The sequence below is a fragment of the Mustela nivalis genome, assembly GCF_964662115.1.
Source record: "Mustela nivalis genome assembly, chromosome: 8".
NCBI classification, from domain to species: domain Eukaryota; kingdom Metazoa; phylum Chordata; class Mammalia; order Carnivora; family Mustelidae; genus Mustela; species Mustela nivalis.
In genome coordinates this window covers 140,414,632-140,432,970 of record NC_139027.1, presented here as the reverse complement: position 1 = coordinate 140,432,970, position 18,339 = coordinate 140,414,632, and the positions used below count along the sequence as shown (strand labels likewise).

Below are 18,339 nucleotides of genomic sequence, written 5' to 3'. Positions count from 1 at the left end.
TTCGAGCTCTGCCCTGCTACAGTCGCTGATCAATCCGGGTTTCTCTGTGAGGCATCACTGACAGCACAGAGGGACGGGCCACAAGCAGGTGGCTCCGTCAGGTGCTGACATGAAGGAGACAAGACTTGGTGTAGGGACAAGACTGATAGGCGAAGAGAGTCAGATCACAGCCGCCCGCCCACCCGAGCTCTGCCTCAGGCCCTGCAGACCTGGGACCCCATGGTGCCTTAACTACAGCAGCCGCCCTTATCTGTGGGAGACACGTTCCAGGACTCCCTGGATGCCTAGAACCGCGGAGAACGCCGAAGCTGACAGGTCCCGAGTCTTCTTCTCCAGGTGCCTGTCGGATACGTGCAATTCACAGCCAGGGAGAGTCACAATAACTCGCGGAACAGAACCGTGATAACCACGTCCTGGAGAAAAGGGTCTGTGAACGTGGTCGCTCTCTCAGAAGATCTCACCCTTCTTGGGACGGGAGAGGATATGAGCCGACGCGAGGAGATGCGGTGAGGGGAAGGCCGCCGGCCTGGGACTGAGCACTCGGTCGCCGTTGACTGACTGACGGCGTGTCAGGAGGAAATGCACCTGCTTCCAGACAGCGGCTGGCGGTGGGGAACTGAGGCCACGGATGGAGGCAGGGGCCACTGCATTCGCCACATGAGGATGTCCTGTGGCAGCTCAGGTGGCTCCGCAGACCAGGCTCTTGCCCTCCACAGGATGGGCCGGGCGAGGGTGGACAGGTGGGCCGTGCAGGGGTACGGCCCGCGGCCACGGCTACAGCGGAACACCAGACCTGGGGTGGGTGGGGTGGCACTGATGGTTGGAAAGAAGCCAGCTGTGCATGAAGATTTGGGTAAAATCTTGTTTTTAAATGCTGACTTGCAATTTTTTAAGCAGTGAGTTTAAAGTCTGTTAGATATAACGTGCTCCCTCCCCGAAGGGCTTTGCTCGAGGCCAGGCTTCTCCACAGCGACCTGGGGCCCCAGGGGCAGCCAGGGCTCCTGATGCAGAGCTCCAGGCCCTAGGGCTGCCCGAGACCCCGGCGGTGACCCCCCCTCCCCTGCTCAGTAGCAAAATGCAGGTGGACCCACATCCTCAGACCTGTGCGGGCAGCTGGGTCCTGTGTGCTACGTGCATTCGTCCCTGAGAGAGGCTTTTACTCTAAGGACCACGAGAACCATTACCAGCGGCAAGCACTTACAGAGTCCTTGGGGTGTGTCAGGACAGAGTCGGGATTCCTGAGGATTCCCTCATTTTAGCAACCCTGAGAGGTGGTGTGGTCTTGTCCTCATTTACAGTTGAGAACACAGCTCAGAGAGGTTGAGTGACTTATCCGCCGTCACACAGCCAAGCCAAGCGTTCAGCCACGTCTCAAGGCCGGGTTGGCCGGAAATCAAGCACGTTGCTGAGTTCCCTAACTCCATCCCCAGGTTACACGAGCTGGTGCATCCGTAGTGCTTAGAACAGAGCCCTGCATACAACCTGCCCCCTTCAGACATTTCAGACTTTTCTCCATGTTCCGTACTTTGGTTTGCTGCATTTTCTGCTACATGAACTTACACTTTTCATTTTAACTTCTCTATTAGGACACAAGCCTTTCACTACCGTCCACGAGAAACCCATTCGCCTTGTGCTAACCGAGAGCAAACATCACTGCTGAGTTTTCTAGTGCTTCTCCCGGTATCAACTGCATAAACTCTCTCTCCTGCCCCAGGGACTCAGGACCCCATGGAGGGCAGGAATGGGGGAGTCCAGTGGCTGGAGGAGGCCCCACACTGACCAGAGACGGTGGTCTCGCTCGCTCCCCAGGTGCTGGCCTGCCCTGCAGCCTGGTGCCCTCCCACAGGGCAAATCCCCTGGGCCCCCACCTCCCTCTCCATCCCCTGGGTTCCAACCGCCTTCAGCCCCTCTCTCTCCATCCTATCCTGGCTCTGACCACACGCACCGACACTGCGTTCTATGGAAGTGCCATGGTCTGCCCTGCTCCCCGGCTAACTGCAGCCCCCGAAACTCAGCCTGGGGGCTGCTTCTGGAGGGAAGGCTTGCGGGCAGAGGCTTGTGCCTTTGTTCGCAAGTCTTCTGTGGCTGCTCCTGGGCTACACGGAGGAGGGAAGGGGTTTCATCAGGAACCTGACGCAAAGGGGACAGACACATCCGTGGCCTCGTGCAGAAGCAGCTTGCGGACCCTGTTTCCGGTCTCTGCAAGATTCCTCCCAGCTCAGGGATGCTCTTTCCTGCCCCCTCGGCCTGACCAATGCCTTTTCATGCCCAGCTCCCAGGCCCAGGGAGGAGCCCCGCGGGCACACCCACAGTCATGGACTTCGCTCAAGGGGGTCTGCAGGTTTGCTCACCTCCTCCCATCGCGCGGGGTAGGGTGAGGACGGGACCCAGACACATTTGCCATTATGAGCCCCGACCAACAGCACATCCTACTTGGAAGAAAGTCCTTAATACGAATCTGTGCTCTCCACAGACCAACCCTGCTCTCAAGAACCCCATCTGTACACCAAGCGCACAGAGAAAGGAAGCACCGAGGTTGGCGGGTGCTGAGGGGACCGGGCGCAAAGAACCGGCCGCGAAGGAGCCCCGCTCCAGCAGGGAACCAGGAGCAGTACCCCGGCAGAGCGAGGCTCTGTGGCCAAGGGCGGGGCTCACCAGCCACCCCTCGGATGGAGTCTGAGGCCTGGGGACCCCGGGACAGTCCCAAAGGTCACAACCCTTCAGACCCCAAACTCCTACAACATCCCCAGGCTGGGGTGGAACCAGAGAGAGACACAGGCACCCCCAGGAAAGGCAGAGCAGAGCTCTTGGCTGGGGTCCGCCGACCCTCGAGGGGTTCCACTGGCCAGGGCCATTGGGGAAACGCAGGGCTCTGGTGGCAGAGGAAGGCCACAGGGAAGAGACACCCACCCGCCTCTGAAGCCTGAGAACCCGGCGGCCCGTCCACGCAGCCTAGACTTCCAGCTTCCCGCACGGGTGGAGACCAGGCCTGACGCGTTCATAGCTGCCAATGTCACGGGGGAAAAGCACCCCCCACTCCCGCCCAACACATTTTTCTATAAAAAACTCCGCTCCCGGGTCCGAAGAAGAGTGCTGGGAGTTTCAAAGCACCAGGGGCTCCCGCGTGGGCTCGCGTCGGGTGGCCACTCCACCGCCCTTTCCTCCCCACCTGCTCCCTCAGCCGCGGCTGGCGGCCCACCGGCCCCAGCGAAGACCCGAGGCGACTCCTCTTACCTCCAAACAACCCTGAATAGGAACCACCGCCTTTCCCACCTCTTGGAGGCTAGAAGGGGGCTCCGAGCAGCACCCCCAGCACGCCCCACGGAGACGAGAGCTGAGAGAAGCATCCGGCACCCCAGCAGCACCCCCAGGCCCCGGGCGCTGTGTGGCAGGCACGGGCGACGAGCGCTGCCGGGGAGGCAGCCCCTGCGGAGGCTTTGGGCCACGAGGGAGGTCCCTCTTCCTCAACCTGCCCCACAGCCTGGGGCTCCACTAAGGTGCTCCCACAGGGCCCTGGCTCCCTTGGAGAGAATTTTCCAGTTCGGAAGTTCGCAGAGGCATGCAGCCCTGTCCCAGGACGAATGAAACGGGGACGCTCCTGTGAACGTCTCCAGGCGCCTACAACCTGCTGACTGTGCCAGGCTCACCAAGACCAGGAGCGGAAAATGCTCTGGCGAGTGTTGAAACCCAACCACAGGGGCCGAGAATGCTACCCCAGGGGGCCTCCCCGGGCCAACGGCCGTCCCCACAGCAGCTCGGCCCGGCACGGTCGTGGCCAGTACCTGTGTCGTCACAATGGGAGTCCAAAGACAGCGGCTCGTCCAGGGATGAGGGGTCCGTCCCCGTGGCCAGAGGACTTCCGGGCGGGGCTTCATCGGAAGTCAGCGTCTCCTGCTTGGGGGTGGAGGGTTCGCTCTGTGCGGCCCGGGGCCCTCCGTCGGGGCTGCAGGCTTTGCTTTCAGCATCTGCAAGGAAATCCAGCCATCAGCCGAGCCCCCATCTCTCTCCCTATGTGCCTTCAATCGTGCAAGGGGCCTTCCTGGGAAGAGTGGCACCCCAGGCCCCGGCAGGGTACCCCGTCTCTTCCCCACACCTCCCCGGACTCCCTCTCCACATCTGGGCTTCCTAAGGAGGCCCAGGCACTGCCGCACCCCCAGCCCCCCAGCCTCTGCCCACTACCTGCCTGTGGGAGACTGGCCATAGCCCCCACCCACATCGGCACCCCCGCGGTGCCCCCCATTCCCATGCTGGTCTCTGCCCTCTGGTTTGCTTTGGCCAACGAGGCCCTGAAGCAGCCGTCACTTCAGAAGCATTCGCACACCCCCACAATCGAGCCCCTGCCTGTCCTCGCCGCCGGGACACACCGGGCCAGCGGGCTAGGGACAAAAGGCAGATGTACCAAACAGGGCTGCTCCGGCCCAGCCAGCAGAGACCGGCCCCAGACGGGACGACACCCACCGGCAGCCGTCTGCCCCGAGGAGCTACGGGGGTTACAGAACATTCTCGTGGCTATAGGTAACCAGTCCACTTCTGCGCCACTGTTTCACATCGGTCCCCTCACACACAAACCGCTGTCACCCACGGTACGCCCAGGCCTGCATCCACCCCAGGAAGGCGGCGGGGAGTAAGAGTCGATCCCTGCCCCCGGCTGGCTCACGCAGAGGCACTGGAAGCCCAAGGCTGAAGCGGGTCAGAGCAGGGAGTCGGTAAGTGCAGACGGGAGGCCTCCGAAGACACGACCCAGACTTCCGGGAGGACTGAAGGGAGGGCTCCGTGCCTCCCCTTGCTTGGGCGCCGTGGCTGGAGTCCTTGAGGGTCTGGCCTGGGAGGGATCGTTCACCTGCAGCCCCCGACTTAACAAGGAGGACGTGGTGCTCAGGGACACAACACGTCCAGTCCCACGGCCACCAGATGGCAGGTCCGGGCTTAGAAACAGCCAGCAAATGATAACCACTTCCGAGATGCAGAGCAGACTGGGCATGGAACCCCGCATGCCCCCCCAGATGCCACATGGTGTGCACGAGGCCACCCTGCGCAGATCGGCGCTGCGGGGTCACGAGCCTTTGGCCTAGGACCACTGCCTCCCATCACTGTGGGGCCTGGGGCAGGTGCTGACCTCAGATCAGCCCTCCCTTCACCCCACCCGCTGCCTTCTGGGCCTCCAACAATGTCCCTTTTACCCCCAGAGTGGCCCAAGAAGGAGACGGTCTCACTCCCCACGCGTCCCAACCCATGGCAGGCCTCTCCGGCCTCCACTTCCTCACCTTGGAAAAGAGGAGAGAATGACGTCACTGCGGGCTTCACGGCACCCGCGTGGGGAGTAAGTGGGTGCGTCTACAAAGCACCCCGCAGAAAAGACGCCGTGTGCCTGCCACAACCCTAACTGCCGCTGATGACGCCGAAGGACCGACTGTCCGGGGCCCAGGCTGGGGGCAGGTGCCCAGGTGAGAGCAACAGGCTCCCCGCAGAGCCCTCGCTGCACCCAGGACGTGGGCCCAGCCCGTGCACATGACCCTGCAGGGACGGGAGTGGCCGCCATGGCCCAGCACCTCCTGCCCCCGAGGCCACAGCCCTCTCCCCGGGAAGGGCAGAAATGTCAGCCAGGCCCAAGTCTGGAGATGTGCAGCGGGGAAGGGCTCCTCTCGGCAGCTGTGTCCCCGACCAGAGGGTCCGGGCGACGGCTCAGCAACCTTTCCCAAAAGAAGAGCAGAAGGCTAGTATTTTAGACTTTGTGGCCCACATGCCATCTGGTCCCAAAATTGAAAGTCTTCAATTTTTTATTTTTTTTTATTTTTACAGAAAGCGCTTTAAGTTTAAAAACCTTGACGCAGCCCAAGGTCCTTCCAAAACCTGGTCCTGGGCCAGGTCTGGCCTGTTGACTAGCAGCCAGAGTTCACAGACCAACGCCGACCCAGGGGAAGATGCAGACGCCGGCTGGGAGAACACAGCCGGGGACACGATGTAAAGTCACAGAGCTCAAGCTCAAAACCGGGCTTCCTCCCCTCCCTTGCTCCGGGCCGGTTTCCACATCGTCGACACACGGCCGGGACAGGCTCTGCCCTCAGCTTACAGGGTCCGTGGCACAGAGGCCGGCCAGCGCGGATGGCACGCTGTGCCCCGCCAGAGGCCCAGCACGGGCACCCCGCAAGCACCGAGTCTGACGACAGCACACCTTTGCCAGGCAAGGCTGGAACCCGGCGTTTAGAGAGGCGGACTCCTGGTCTTCTGAAGGACAGGCCACCTCCTGCCGGTGACGACACTGCGGTTTGTGCCAGTGACCGCCCCCCACCCCACCGTCATCATCACCAACCAGACAGCGGTCAGAACGTTGAATCAGGAAGGCCCACGGGTCCGCACCTGCCACCGGCCCGGCGGTCTCTAGCAGACAGGCCGTGGCAGCGTCCCCCACGTGCGCCCAGCTTGGGGCACCTGTAGGACTCTTCTGGACCGTGCTCAGAGCTCCCGTTCACAATCCTGTTCAATGAAAAGTTACAGTTCCCAAAATAGCGCTGCTGGCAGGGCCGTTGCTAAGGAACGCCAGCCGGGGCTGGGGGAGCTGTGGGTGGCTGTCCCCTGGGCCTCACTGTTCAGCCAGCGCTCCCTCCCAGCCCGTTCTGTCAGATGCCCACCCGACCCCGAGTGCTGCAGGGCCACCCAGGGGAGCACCTGTGTTACACGGAGCAGCCACGGCGCCCGGGACCGTCACCCGCAGACACACACACACACACGCGCATGCACACACACACAAACACACACACGCGCATGCACATATTGCCCCCGGCGTCCCTGCCACACAGAACCACACACATGTGATTTGTCACTGCCCAATCCCCCCCATCCCCGCCAAGGAAGGAAACCTCGTGCCTCCCAGGTCCCCGAACACAGCACCGGGGAGACAACCATCTCCTCTCCCGTGGTCGAGGACGAAATTCCTTCAGTTAGGAGAAAGCCAAGTGCACACATGCATGAAGATGGAGGAGCGTGCAGGCCCCTTACTGGCTGCCTTCGGGCATGGGACCGAATGGAGGAGTCTGAGGGGCGCTGGCCGGACCCCACCCATCACTGAGGAGTCAGAGGAGTGTGACCAAAGCAGGGAAGACAGGCGCGGGGGAGGGGGTCACGTCCTTCCTCTCCACCCATGCCTGGTCCACCCCCCGTGTGTTTAACAGCAGCCACGGGTCCCTCCCAGCTTCCGACAGACCAGCTTCGGAACAAGAGGGGTGGGTCAGGCTGGTTGATGTAATGCTCCGGCTCCTAGGATCAGAAGACAAGAGCCCCAGAGAGGGACACAGGCTCACCCCCCAGGCTCCCCCGCTGCCTGGGGGCACCATCCTGCTGCTTACTGCTTTGTGGGCCAACTCCCAGGTGCCAGGTATGAGGTGCGAGCCGGGTGTGGGTTCGTTCTGGCTACGGAAGCTCAAGTGTGAGGTCTGGGGCACCTCTGCAGCGTCCCTGGCCAAGCCCGTGGTTAGCGCCCCCTCCCCGCCGGGGGCCGGCAGGGAGGCACTCGGGCTGCAGGCACAGGCCTGGCCGAGACCAGGTGGTGGCCACTGAGGCGTCCTTCATCCAAACCCAGGATGGGGAATCACGCCCCACCCCTACCCCAGACACAGGCCAGCAGAGCGGAGGGGCTCACTGCTCCACTCCCAGCGCAGAGGCCAGAGGGGCCCACAGCCCGACCAGGGATTCTCAGCCACCAGCAGAAACAAGCCAGGGCCGGCCTCCTCCCCCAGGGCAGAAGGCGTTTCCTGAGCACCCACAGGGCAGAAACACCAGTGCGGGCTGGTATTCAGCCAAGGGGGCCGCTGCCCCCCACGGCCCCAGATCCGCTGTCCCTGCCACTCCGGGGAGGGCACATGCAGGACAGAGGACCACAGAACAAGAGCACATCCCCCTCCTCTCCCTGACCCCAGGCCCCTTCCCGGAAGCACCCCTATCACCCTGCTTAACAGGCTTAGCGACACCCCAGGCAGGCCCACTGCAGACCCACACCCTGCTTGGCCCTGGGCTTAACACCCACCAGGAGTGCAGGGAAGAGGCCAGGCTCTGTGGGACCTGCCCCCTCTCCAACCTCCCTGCACCTCACCCCCCTTCTCCCCTTCCACGCTGGGCCCTGCTCCTGCTGCTGCCGGGGGCTGGAAGATGGGCCCCGCCCCCACCCTGCGCTCTCCAGCTCTCCGATTCTCAGCCCTGGTGGCCCCCGCCGGAGGCAGCTGGGGGGCTTATGAAGTACAGGTGCCTGCGTCCCAGCCCAGAGCCGCTCGCGTGTGCGCTCCCCAGGTGCCGGTAATGACCAGTGGGCTCCGGAGCCCTTTCTGATGTCCTGAGGTCCCACTGAGACATCACACCCTGCCCCCCGGGTGGGGTCAGGGCCACGCGTCTTGTTCTCTGGGTGTGACACAGCTGGGCTGTGACTTTCTGTTGGCCTGTGGGGTTACTGACCGCGGCATCTGTCCAGGAGCGCATTTCCAACCCCCGAGGAAGGACACACTGGGTGTTGGACCCACCTGGCTCCCGACTCATAATCACTCAGCGGGACACAGTGGGATGGAGCCTGGGGGGTTGGCAAATGACACGCCGGGAGCCGAGGCCGGACACCGCCGGCTCCATGTGGCCCGTCCATCCTTCAGACGACATCTTTTAACAGGGCTCAGAGTTGAGGAAAAGCACAGCCCTCCTCTGCAAGGTTCCCCTTGCTTCTCTGACAGGAATCCAACCCACACCCTGGCTTCCTCTCCATCCACTGACCAAACACCTCCTACGGTGAACCGCAGCAAGGCTGCTCTCACCCTCCCTGCCCTTCCCTTCCCCAGAGTCCGCAGGAAGGTCTGCTGGCGACGTACTCAAAATGCAGGCTTTAGAGCTGCGTTATCTCATTCTGACTCAAACAGCCCAGACGTCCATCAGCAGCGACAGTCCCCCAAATCTGAGGGTCAGACATTCAACACCTGAGCGCCACAGCACCTGGGACCAAGCACCCCACTCACGCGTGAAGTTCCATCCCCCGGAGGAAGCGATTTCGGGGGCAGATTTCCCAGGAACGTGGCATCATGAAAACCCGTCCCTCTGCAGCTGAAGAGGAGGAATGAGGCAGAGGCCGAGCCCGCTCGCACCGGGAACCCCCGCTTCCTGAGGCCCCTTCCCAGTCCCGATGCCGGGAGCTCCACGTGCCCGCACAGCCTCAGGGAGCTGACTGCACGCGGCCAGGCCCCCCGGTTGGGACGCGGGGGCTGCCGGCCGCGGCGAGGTCTGCAGACACCTGCGTTTCCGTGAAGGACCAAGCACGGAAGGTGTGCGTGAGGACCCGAGCCCTGTGGCTCGTCACCCCCGAGCACGCGAGAACAGGCGGGAGCTCCAGAACATTGTGAACAATCTGCCAGCAAGCACACGCCCCGTGGGGAGACCTCCGGAGAGGTGTGGATGGTGTCCGGGCCCTGATCTGCGTGAGCCCGGAGCAAGCCACCCCAGACCCTCACGTTCCTCATCTACAGCGTGGGGTAAGCACCAGTGCGGGGGCTGGGGGCGCAGGGAAGGAATGGGACAGGTCCGCGTGCAGGACACCGTCGATGCTTCCCAAGGGTGACAGGGTACGAGAGGGCCGCGTGAGTCAGAACCACCTGCCCGAGTCGGGGATCGTGACGGAACTCGAAACGAAAGCCAACGCCACCAGCTCAGGGGAAGCAGGACGGAGGGCCAGCCTGCCGCACCGCCCGGCAGAGGACGACTCTCAGCTCCGTGCCCAGTGCAGAGGTGGCCTGGACCTCAGGACGGGCCTGACAGGGAACGACCCCTGGGGAGGCCCCGCTGGGGCCCAGCCCCTGCACCTGGGCCCTGGGCGCCCCGATAGCCGCTCCGCCTCCGCCGGGCCTCCGGGCCCCACTTACCCCGCTCCATCATCTCCAGCAGACCCTTCTTGATGAGCTCCTCCCGGCCTTGCCTGCCGGCCATCTTCTTCTCCAGCGCTGCACAACACACAAACGTGCCAGTGAGTCACCACGGGGCCCGCCTGCGCCTCCCGTTTACAGCAGGGGACTGCGGGGTCGGGGGCCACTGGTAGGGGCCTTGTCCAGGAACCCCAAGCTTTCCGACTATGCACTCTGCTGAGCATCGCACAGACGCCCCAGACTTGAGGCAGGGGATCGCTCTGCTGGACAATCTCCTTTCTCTGCCCAGGAAACGATTTGCCTACAAAAGAACTCGGTTTCGAATACGACCCCATGCAATTCCTCAAACCCTTTCTTGGAAAGATGCCAACTGCAGCTGTGAACCGTGATCACAGAGGGCGTGAGGTCCCCCACGCATGCAAGCACTCTGCCTGGCGAGGACAGCAGTGGGGGACATGGAACAGAGCCAGCCCCTCCCGTCAGAGCTTGAAGACTAGCAGCAGAGGACAAACAGGTGATGGCAATGAAGTTATGGATTTAGAAATACTTACTGAGCATCTACGATGTGCTAAGTGCTGAGCATGCACTGGGGAGTCCCTGGGAAGAAGAACCAATGCAGCCCCCCCCCCCCCCGCCCAGGGCTCCAGGAGGCTCTAGGAGGGAGCCAGCAGGAATAACGGGGCTGTTCTAATGACCAGAGCTAGTAAAGCGCCTACCGAGCACCTACTGTGGCAGGCATAGGACAGCAAGACAGGTGCGGCTCCTACCTGGGGACACCAGCCAATGAACATCTACAAATGAGCAAGCGGAATGACCCAGAACCCAAGGGACAGGGACAGGGTCTGGGAAGCCCTGGCCGGGCTGAGCATCGGGGCTGGCTTCCCTGCGGGTGTTCACGCTGAGAGCTGAGCATGAACAGGAAGACCCGAATGTTGGGAAAAAGACATTTTCGGGCCAAGGGAACAAAATGTCCTTTCTTAGTCCAATCTCCAGATGCCGGAAATATGCACAAAAATGAGAAATTGAGCCCTGGCTTTGGGAGGTGTACACAGAGCGCCTGCCATCCAGACCAGCAGATGGGGATGAGCAGAACCGGGGTGGAGGTGAAGACCCAAGGGACCCATGGTCTGGGGGCCCGGCCCCCCACAGGACGTCACCCGCCCTGACTCCTGAGCCTCCCAGTGACCCAAAGAGGCCGCTGCGAGGGTCTGCTGTCCCCATCTCAGGGGACTGCCCAGAGCACGTTCCAGCTCAGGGCCCACATCCCAGACCACAGCCTCTGGGAGCCGCCCTCCACGTGCTGCCCCTGCTCGCCCTTCCCAGGCCACCGTGGGCGTGTCTGTCTCTAAATCACCTTTAGATGTACGTCATGCTCGCCAGCATCGCCTGTGAGGTCAGTAATATACTGAACACACGGAAATAACCCCCCACGCTTGCGGGGAAGAATGGTTTAGAATAAACGAAAGGCCCCCCTGATCCCCAGTTTTCCAAATGCTGGCTGCAGGCCCCCAGGTGAGGACCCCACAGGTGTTTACCTGCAGACCTCAGCCCACCTGTGGGGATCCCACATCCTGTCACTCCCCCGCAGCATGGGGCTCAGGGTGTGGAGCCCACAGACTGCGCAGTTCAAACCTCCAAATCTACAGCCCAGAGCACATCAGGGGCTCCCGAGGTCACAGAGGTCACCGTGTTCCGGTCCCCTGTGCCTTCCCCAGCTCAGTACCTTTGCATGAGCTATTGCCTCTGCTACAATGCCGTTCCCTGCTTTTCTCAAGGAGCCAATCATGCCTCAGCTCAACGGTGCCTCCTCACCTGAGGCTGCTCAGATCATCCAGCCCCAAACGAGGCCCAGCCCACCGCACCTCCCCCCAGCACCTGCTCAGGTCCTCCGCGGCCCCACCGGGGGCCTGTGACCTCTCTAGGGCTGGAGCACATGCCCGCCGGCCTGTTGCCCCTCCCCACTGGGCAGAAAGCGCTGAGTGCTCAGGCCCCCCATCTACTTGGTGCCCAGCACACAGCAGGCAGTCAGGACTCCTGCAGGAACCCCGCTCTGCCTTCATTCTCAGCAAGGAGGACTGCTCAATCAGCCTCTTGGGGAGTTAAGAAATAATCTGTGTAACAAGTGTGAGCGGAGGGCCTACTGCTCTCGGCAGCTCCCCCCACCCCCATCGGCTCTGTCTCCGTGTCCTAGATGCTCTGGAATCTGCAGGGCTCCACTAGATGCTCTGGAATCTGCAGGGCTCCAAGGATGGGAAGGAGACCGGGGTCCCAAGGACCGCTAGAGACAGAAGCCGGAGACCAGCCCTTCCCGGGCTGGTCCCCAAGTTCTTGGCTAATCCCACATGCACAGCTCCCTTGTTAATGGTTTCCAGCCATAGCTAACAAGCACGTGCTCAGCAGGGAGCCCTGGCGGGAGCTGAGATGCCGTCCCCCCCGGGGTTTGCTCCTCAGGACACTGACCTCCCTCCCCTTCACCAAGGACACCCCGTTATCCAGGAATCAGACCTGAGCCAGGCTGCCAGGGGTCACCCCAGCCTGTGGCCAGCTGGTTGCCGGACCCTGGGCTGGGCTTCTCCCTTGGAGCCTGGGGCCCCTTCCCGAGGTGGGTGGGGTCCCGGGAAGGGCACCGGCCTGTGGGCTGGTCCTCTGTGTTTACTTGGTCACTTTACTTGCTATCACCGCCAGCTGTGTCATTGTCCCGGCACCTGTCCTCCGTGGTCCAGTGCCCCGGCCACAGTTCCTGCTGTGGACGCTAGGGGGCAGGAGCAACGGTACAACCTGAGGCAACCCAACGTCCCACAGAGCCGGGACTGGCAGGGTGTGAGTGAGGATGCCGCCCGCGGTGAGTGAGGGAAGGAAGTTTCTGGGCCCTCTGCAGGGAGGGCGTTGGGGGGGAGGGCCCGAGAGCCAGCCTCTCTGCAGGAAGAGCTTAGGAGCCCGGAGCAGCTGGCTCTGGTTTCCAGTAAGAGCCAGGATGAGGGCCTCGACCCTCCCAGTCACCCAGAGGCCTCCTAGGGAGGGCAGGCCCCAGTGTGGTCAGAGCGTGGTCAGCAAGGACACTTGTCCCAAGCCAGCCTCCCTGCCCCAGCCTGCAGGGACTCCGGGACTGCCAGTGACTTGTGTGCCCCGTGAGTCTGGGCGGTGAGGGGGTCACAGGTGTGCCCGGGGCTGACCCACCCCAGCCAGGAGGTGACCCGGCAAGGCTGAGCAGCTCCCGCCGCTGGGGCCCACAGAGCTCAGCCCGCGCTCCCCTGGTGCCTGGGGAGGCAACGTCAGCGCAGAGACACGGCAACCGGGTCCTCGCGCCCTCTCCCCCACACTCACCGGACGTCGTCTGCTTCAGCTTTTCGTTTTTCTTCTTCCTCCATTTCCAGGGCTTGAAGATCCTGCCCAGGGTGGCCAGTCTGCTGTTCCTCCTCACCGGGGGGGTTCGGATCCCTGAGACCAGATACTCGGAGCGCGCTGGGGGGGCCTGGTCCATCTCATCTGGAGGGGAACACCAAGGAGGAGCTCAAGTGATTACCAGCCCTACATGGCTCCTCGCGGGGTGGGTTACTGAGGTGACTTCCCTCACCCAAGGGGCCACCAGTGACTCTACAAAGCCTGGGGCTCATTGCCATGGGTGAGTACCCACAGGTGGCACATAGCAGCGCCTGAATTCCTGTGCCCCTTCTAGGGAAACCCTCCCCCCGGAACCCTTCTGTGGCCTGCCAGAAGCCCTCCCCCAAGTTTGCACTTGGCCACAGCAGTTTGAAGACTTCTCCAATTCCCCGTGAAATCTCTCCCACCCCAGGACCTTTGCTCATGCTATGCCCTCCACCTGTGCTGCTCTTCTGGTCTTCTTTGCCCTGTCAACTTCAGCCACTCTGCTAAATCTGGCTTTCTCTACAAGGCTGCACCTTTTCCTGCCCCACACAAGGTGCAGAGCTTTGCTTTCTGCTCCTGAAGCTAGCTACTTGTGCCAGCATCGAGGAGTCGCAATGGTCCCTGGGTGCCTGCCCTCCCGCTCAGCTGTCAGCTCTCTGCCTTGACCCTCAGCAGAGGCCTGGCCATGGTCCTCACTGGAGAGCCATGGAAGGAGTTGGTCCATGAACAGGCCACGGAAAGTAGCTCTCCTTTGGATCCTTGTTCAGAAAACTACGCTGTTTTCACACTCTGTGGGACACATAGAGATGGACATCCAAGGACGCTCGTGGTGCCAAGACTGGTATTATCGACAGGCCAGTGCTAAGTCACTGATCATCCCTCCCCTCGGCCGCCCATGTATGGACACGAAGGAAAGAAAGCAGAGAGGCAACCAGGCCACGGTCGACTGCTAAGTCAAGAAATCACACGCAGCGTCACACAGTACACGCCAGCAACGTGCGTGAGGCGGTCATGCAGAGAACACGGCTGCGCGGAGCATGTCTGTGGGGCCCTCAAGCCACAGGGGACATGCACTACTAGGGGAATGGGAGAGAGGAAGACCTGAGCTTCACGACTGGCCCTTCAGGAGTTTAGGATGTGTTCACGTTCGAAGAAAGAAGGTTCGTTAGAACGGAGAACAACGCCGCGGACAAGACGGAGTAATCAGAGAGCCGCGTGAGAGCAACCTGCGCTGCCCCCACGGCCCACCGGACCCTGTCCACCGGGTGTGGCGAAGGCCGCGCTCAGGCCAGCGCCCAAGCGGATGGAGAAAGAAGCTTCAGTTGCCCCAAACCCCAGGCACAGGGAAGGGACCTTTCTTCTGGCAGTGACGAGGCTCCAAGTGCCCAAGTGTCAACCTTTCTGTGTCCTTTGGGCGCATGTTCACACACCTGTCCGTGCTCCCCGGTGTGGCTGCTGGCACACGTGCCCGAACCTGGCCAGGACACTCGTGCAGATGTGTGCACACACACACACACACACACGTGCACACACATGTTGCCCAGCACACACGCTGCTCCCCACAGACAGGGCAGGGGGCTTACATGGAGCCAAGAAGCCCCGAGGGACCCGAGGTTCCCGGCAGAGCAGGGCTGGAATGAGGGGTCTCAGGAAGGCTGTCAGCAGAAGGAGGCCCCCAGAGGGGCCAGACCCTGTGACGGGCTGGTCGCCGTCAGATCTAGCCCCATGCCCCACGGGACAGGGGCCCCAGGGACACGCGACCCCGGGGAGCGGCAGTCAGACGATCCCGGAGGTAGACACCTATCAGCAGCCCAAGGCTCCTGGCAAGGCACTCGCAACTTTGGCCTCAGTTTTCATGTCTGTCAAATAAAGATAATGAACATCCCAGATGCCTTGTATTGAAAGGAAGATTCGGGGTGACCACAGAGACCGGAAACTCAGTTAAACACATTCAGCACAAAGTTCACTGAGAGCATGTTACCAACCCTGCATTATAGCATTGTCTACGTTCTAAGGCTCTGTAGACGCGCTGGTTACCGTACCGTGCTGGCATGGGGGGTCTCTCGGTAGACGTTTTCCTGGTGGTTTATATTACACAAGGAGCACGAGAATAATGATGGGGCGGAAGTCAGTCCGGGCTTGTTCCGGGTCAGGGACCACCCGACTTCCCCTCACAGTGAATCTGTAAGAAACAGACTCTTATCCATTGTACAGATGAGCACACTGAGGCTCAGAGCCGTGAGCCATCCTGCTGACTCACAGAGCGAGGAAATGCTGGAGGTCGGCGTGACCTTGAGCAGTGTGATTCCAGAGCCACCCCCCACCCCGTATCTCTAATCTGCTTCTAGGGTGACTGTAAATTTGTGCCCAGAGCAGGATGCAAATGGGGAAGACACCCCAAAAGGCACAAACCAGGACCGTCCCAGCCCAGGGTGTGTGGCCACTCTCTAGCTGTTACTGTTAACTGTACGGCGGAGACCGTGTCCACGGTGGCCGACAAAGCAACCCCGTGTGGAAGAACAAGCCGAGGGGTGACTTGAGGGAGAAAGCAGCTTAGTTGAGGGGCGCAGGAAGTGTGGGCGAGGGAGGGAGGGAGCGGGGGGAGGAGCCTCAGGGCCTGGGTCACAGACTCCTCCCACCACCGGCTCCCCAGCTCTGCGCTCCAGGCCTCCAGGCGCAGGAAGCAGACCCTTCCCAGAGGCCGTTCATTCCTATTCTCTCTTTTCCTTTCCACCCACAGCAGCGGCCAGAGCCACATGGCCCCGGAAGGCTGCTGTCCTGCAGGCATCTTGACACAAGGGGGAAGAGAACAGGCCAGGTCCCCCCAAGCCTCCAGGCTGGTTGGAGGAAGAAGATGAAGATCCCCAGAGAGGCGCCTGGGGACAGTGCACTGCTGTTGTCACTTGGTTTACAGCTCACAAAAGATGGGGGCAGGTACCAGAAACCCAGGGCCCACAGAGGAGCAGCTACAGAAATCCAGAGGAAGGGAGTTCTGGGCAGGACCACAGCCCCCAGGGCTTAGAGACGCCACGACGGCACAGGAGAAAGGCACACGTGGGGCTCTGAGCTTCCTAGCAGCCAAAGCAAAAAGGAGCAGCACACAGAGTAAACCACAAATAGGACCCCAAATCCCACCCCACTGGCTACCCACATCACCGGGCCTCCGGTCCAGGCCACCAGCAGCTCCCCCCAGATGCCCCCACGGGTGTTCTAGCCAGCCCCCCCCACAGTCCCCCCCACCCCTTGTAAAAACAGAATTCTAGTCACACCACTTTTCTGCACGTTCCCTGCCCTTTCCCTTCTCCTGTAGCACAAGCAGCAGATCGACCGCCGAGCCAGGACAGCTCCCACGTCTTCATCCCGCCCCTGCCCACTCACCTCTGCCAACCTCTGCCCCGTGACTTTATCATCGTCCTCGCCGGGCAGTCACGTTTCTGGCGTGCTACGGAAACCATACGGTGCAGTCATGCGGAACACGGGGGCTACGACCGGGGATCTGGGCTCACATCCGGGCTCGGTCTCTCACGGATGGGAGTGGACGTGCTGACCCCATCTCCTCCCGGCACCCTCGCGCCTCCCGCGGCGCTGCTGGGGAACGGAGGGCGCCGCCCTTCCCACGTCCTTGCCTGGGGCTCGGCCACGTGGCTCGCTGGACTCCCTGCTCCCCCCACCACACCTCTGTTCCTGGCGGCTGGAGCGCGTACTTGGTCCTCACACACAGCCGGAGCACAGAAGGGGCCCTACTCAGGGGCTTGAACCTGACCCAAAATTCGGAAGGAGCCCCTGAGGTCTCTTCCTCTCCATTCACCAAGTATCCCACATGCTGGGCCACGACAGACACCTTCCTCTGAGCAACTCCTCGGGGGCCCTGCTGTCACCAGGGAGCGAAGCCCAGGGCGCAGCAGGCTCCAGCACCCCTCCCCCGCACCCTGGGAGGGATGCCCTCTCCCTGCCACCTCCCCCAGCGGGGCTCAGGCCCAGGGACTGGCCCAAGGAGAGAAATTTCAGAAGAGACGCTGTAGCATCCAGCGAAGCAATTCTTCACCAGCACCTCGAGGGCAGAGGGGGCATCAGTGTGTCGCTGACCGTGTGCGTGGGGGTCCGTGGGAGCAAGAGGCGGGTGTGCGCCCTCCTGGGCACAGAGTGGCCCCCACACACTCAAGGGCACACAGGCGCGGCTGGGGCCAACGTGGCGGGTGGGCGCATTCCCGTGTGTGTGTCCCCAGACTGCAGGCAGGGTGGGGTGGCCGTGCGCGTGGACCCCGTCCCCCGCCTGTGAGTTCAGACGCCAACTCCCTGGGGCTCGGGAGGAAGCCCTTCCCCGCGCCGGGAGGCTCCCGGAGGTGCAGATGCGTTAGCAGATCCCTCGAGCCTCCGAGGAACACGGTGCTGCGCCAGGGCCACCTCTGCCACCTGGGAAGCATTAGCAGTTAATTAACGGAAACTGTTTCCCACAGCTGCATGCGGAAGTCAAAGAGGCCCCCACGGAGCAGGCAGGGGCCTCCCGGGGCTCCCGGAGGGATGGGGCGGGTGGCCAGCCCCGCTGACACGAGACGGCTGGAGCTAAGGGGGCAGGCCCCAGCCCGCAGCCGGGACAGCGCCGGCCCTCTCCGGGCCCCTGGTGCCCGCCCTGCCCACCTCCCCCCACCAGTGGGTCCCACAGACGTGTGGCCCGGCGCCGTTCTAGAACAAGGCAGGGAAGGACGCCGATGCCCCGTGACTGAGCTCACTGGGCTACCGGCTAACGGTCCGGCCTGGCCCGAGGCCAGCCTCTCCTCACGCCATCCCCTCCATGCTCGCTCTGATGGCTCTACGGTGTCGTCCTGGGACGTCCCGCTGATTGTGGGCGTCAGTCCTTCCCACCGGCATGAACAGGGGCTGCGGCTATCTTGATCACCGCGAGCTCTGGGAGGTGGAACTGCCGTGGCGGGAGCCTGGACCTGGCCCCGTCCGTCCGACTCCCGCGGCCCCTCCTGAGTGAGCTCCCGCTTCCTCATCCTCTACCCGCCGACCTCCGGTGTCTCTTCTTGCCCTTCCCCTTTCCCCAGAACCCGGCGGGAGGCAAACCCCCCACCCTGCGCTGATGCTC

General features: G+C 62.4%; 1 protein-coding gene across 8 annotated transcripts in view; it reads right to left on the bottom strand.

Moving 5' to 3' along the window:
• PHACTR3 (phosphatase and actin regulator 3) overlaps nucleotides 1–18,339 on the bottom strand; it is a 222,979-nt gene that overhangs the window by 76,196 nt on the left and 128,444 nt on the right. For 7 of the 8 annotated variants that reach the window (XM_082742973.1, XM_082742975.1, XM_082742977.1 and 4 more), the window contains exons 2-4: nucleotides 13,209–13,370; nucleotides 9,885–9,962; nucleotides 3,783–3,965 (exon numbers count right to left, since the gene is read on the bottom strand). In XM_082742973.1, the coding sequence (XP_082599099.1) occupies nucleotides 3,783–3,965; nucleotides 9,885–9,962; nucleotides 13,209–13,370 (423 nt within the window). Of the gene's footprint in view, nucleotides 1–3,782; nucleotides 3,966–9,884; nucleotides 9,963–13,208; nucleotides 13,371–15,292; nucleotides 18,221–18,339 lie in introns of those variants that run through there. The other variant, XM_082742978.1, reaches the window with a different exon arrangement.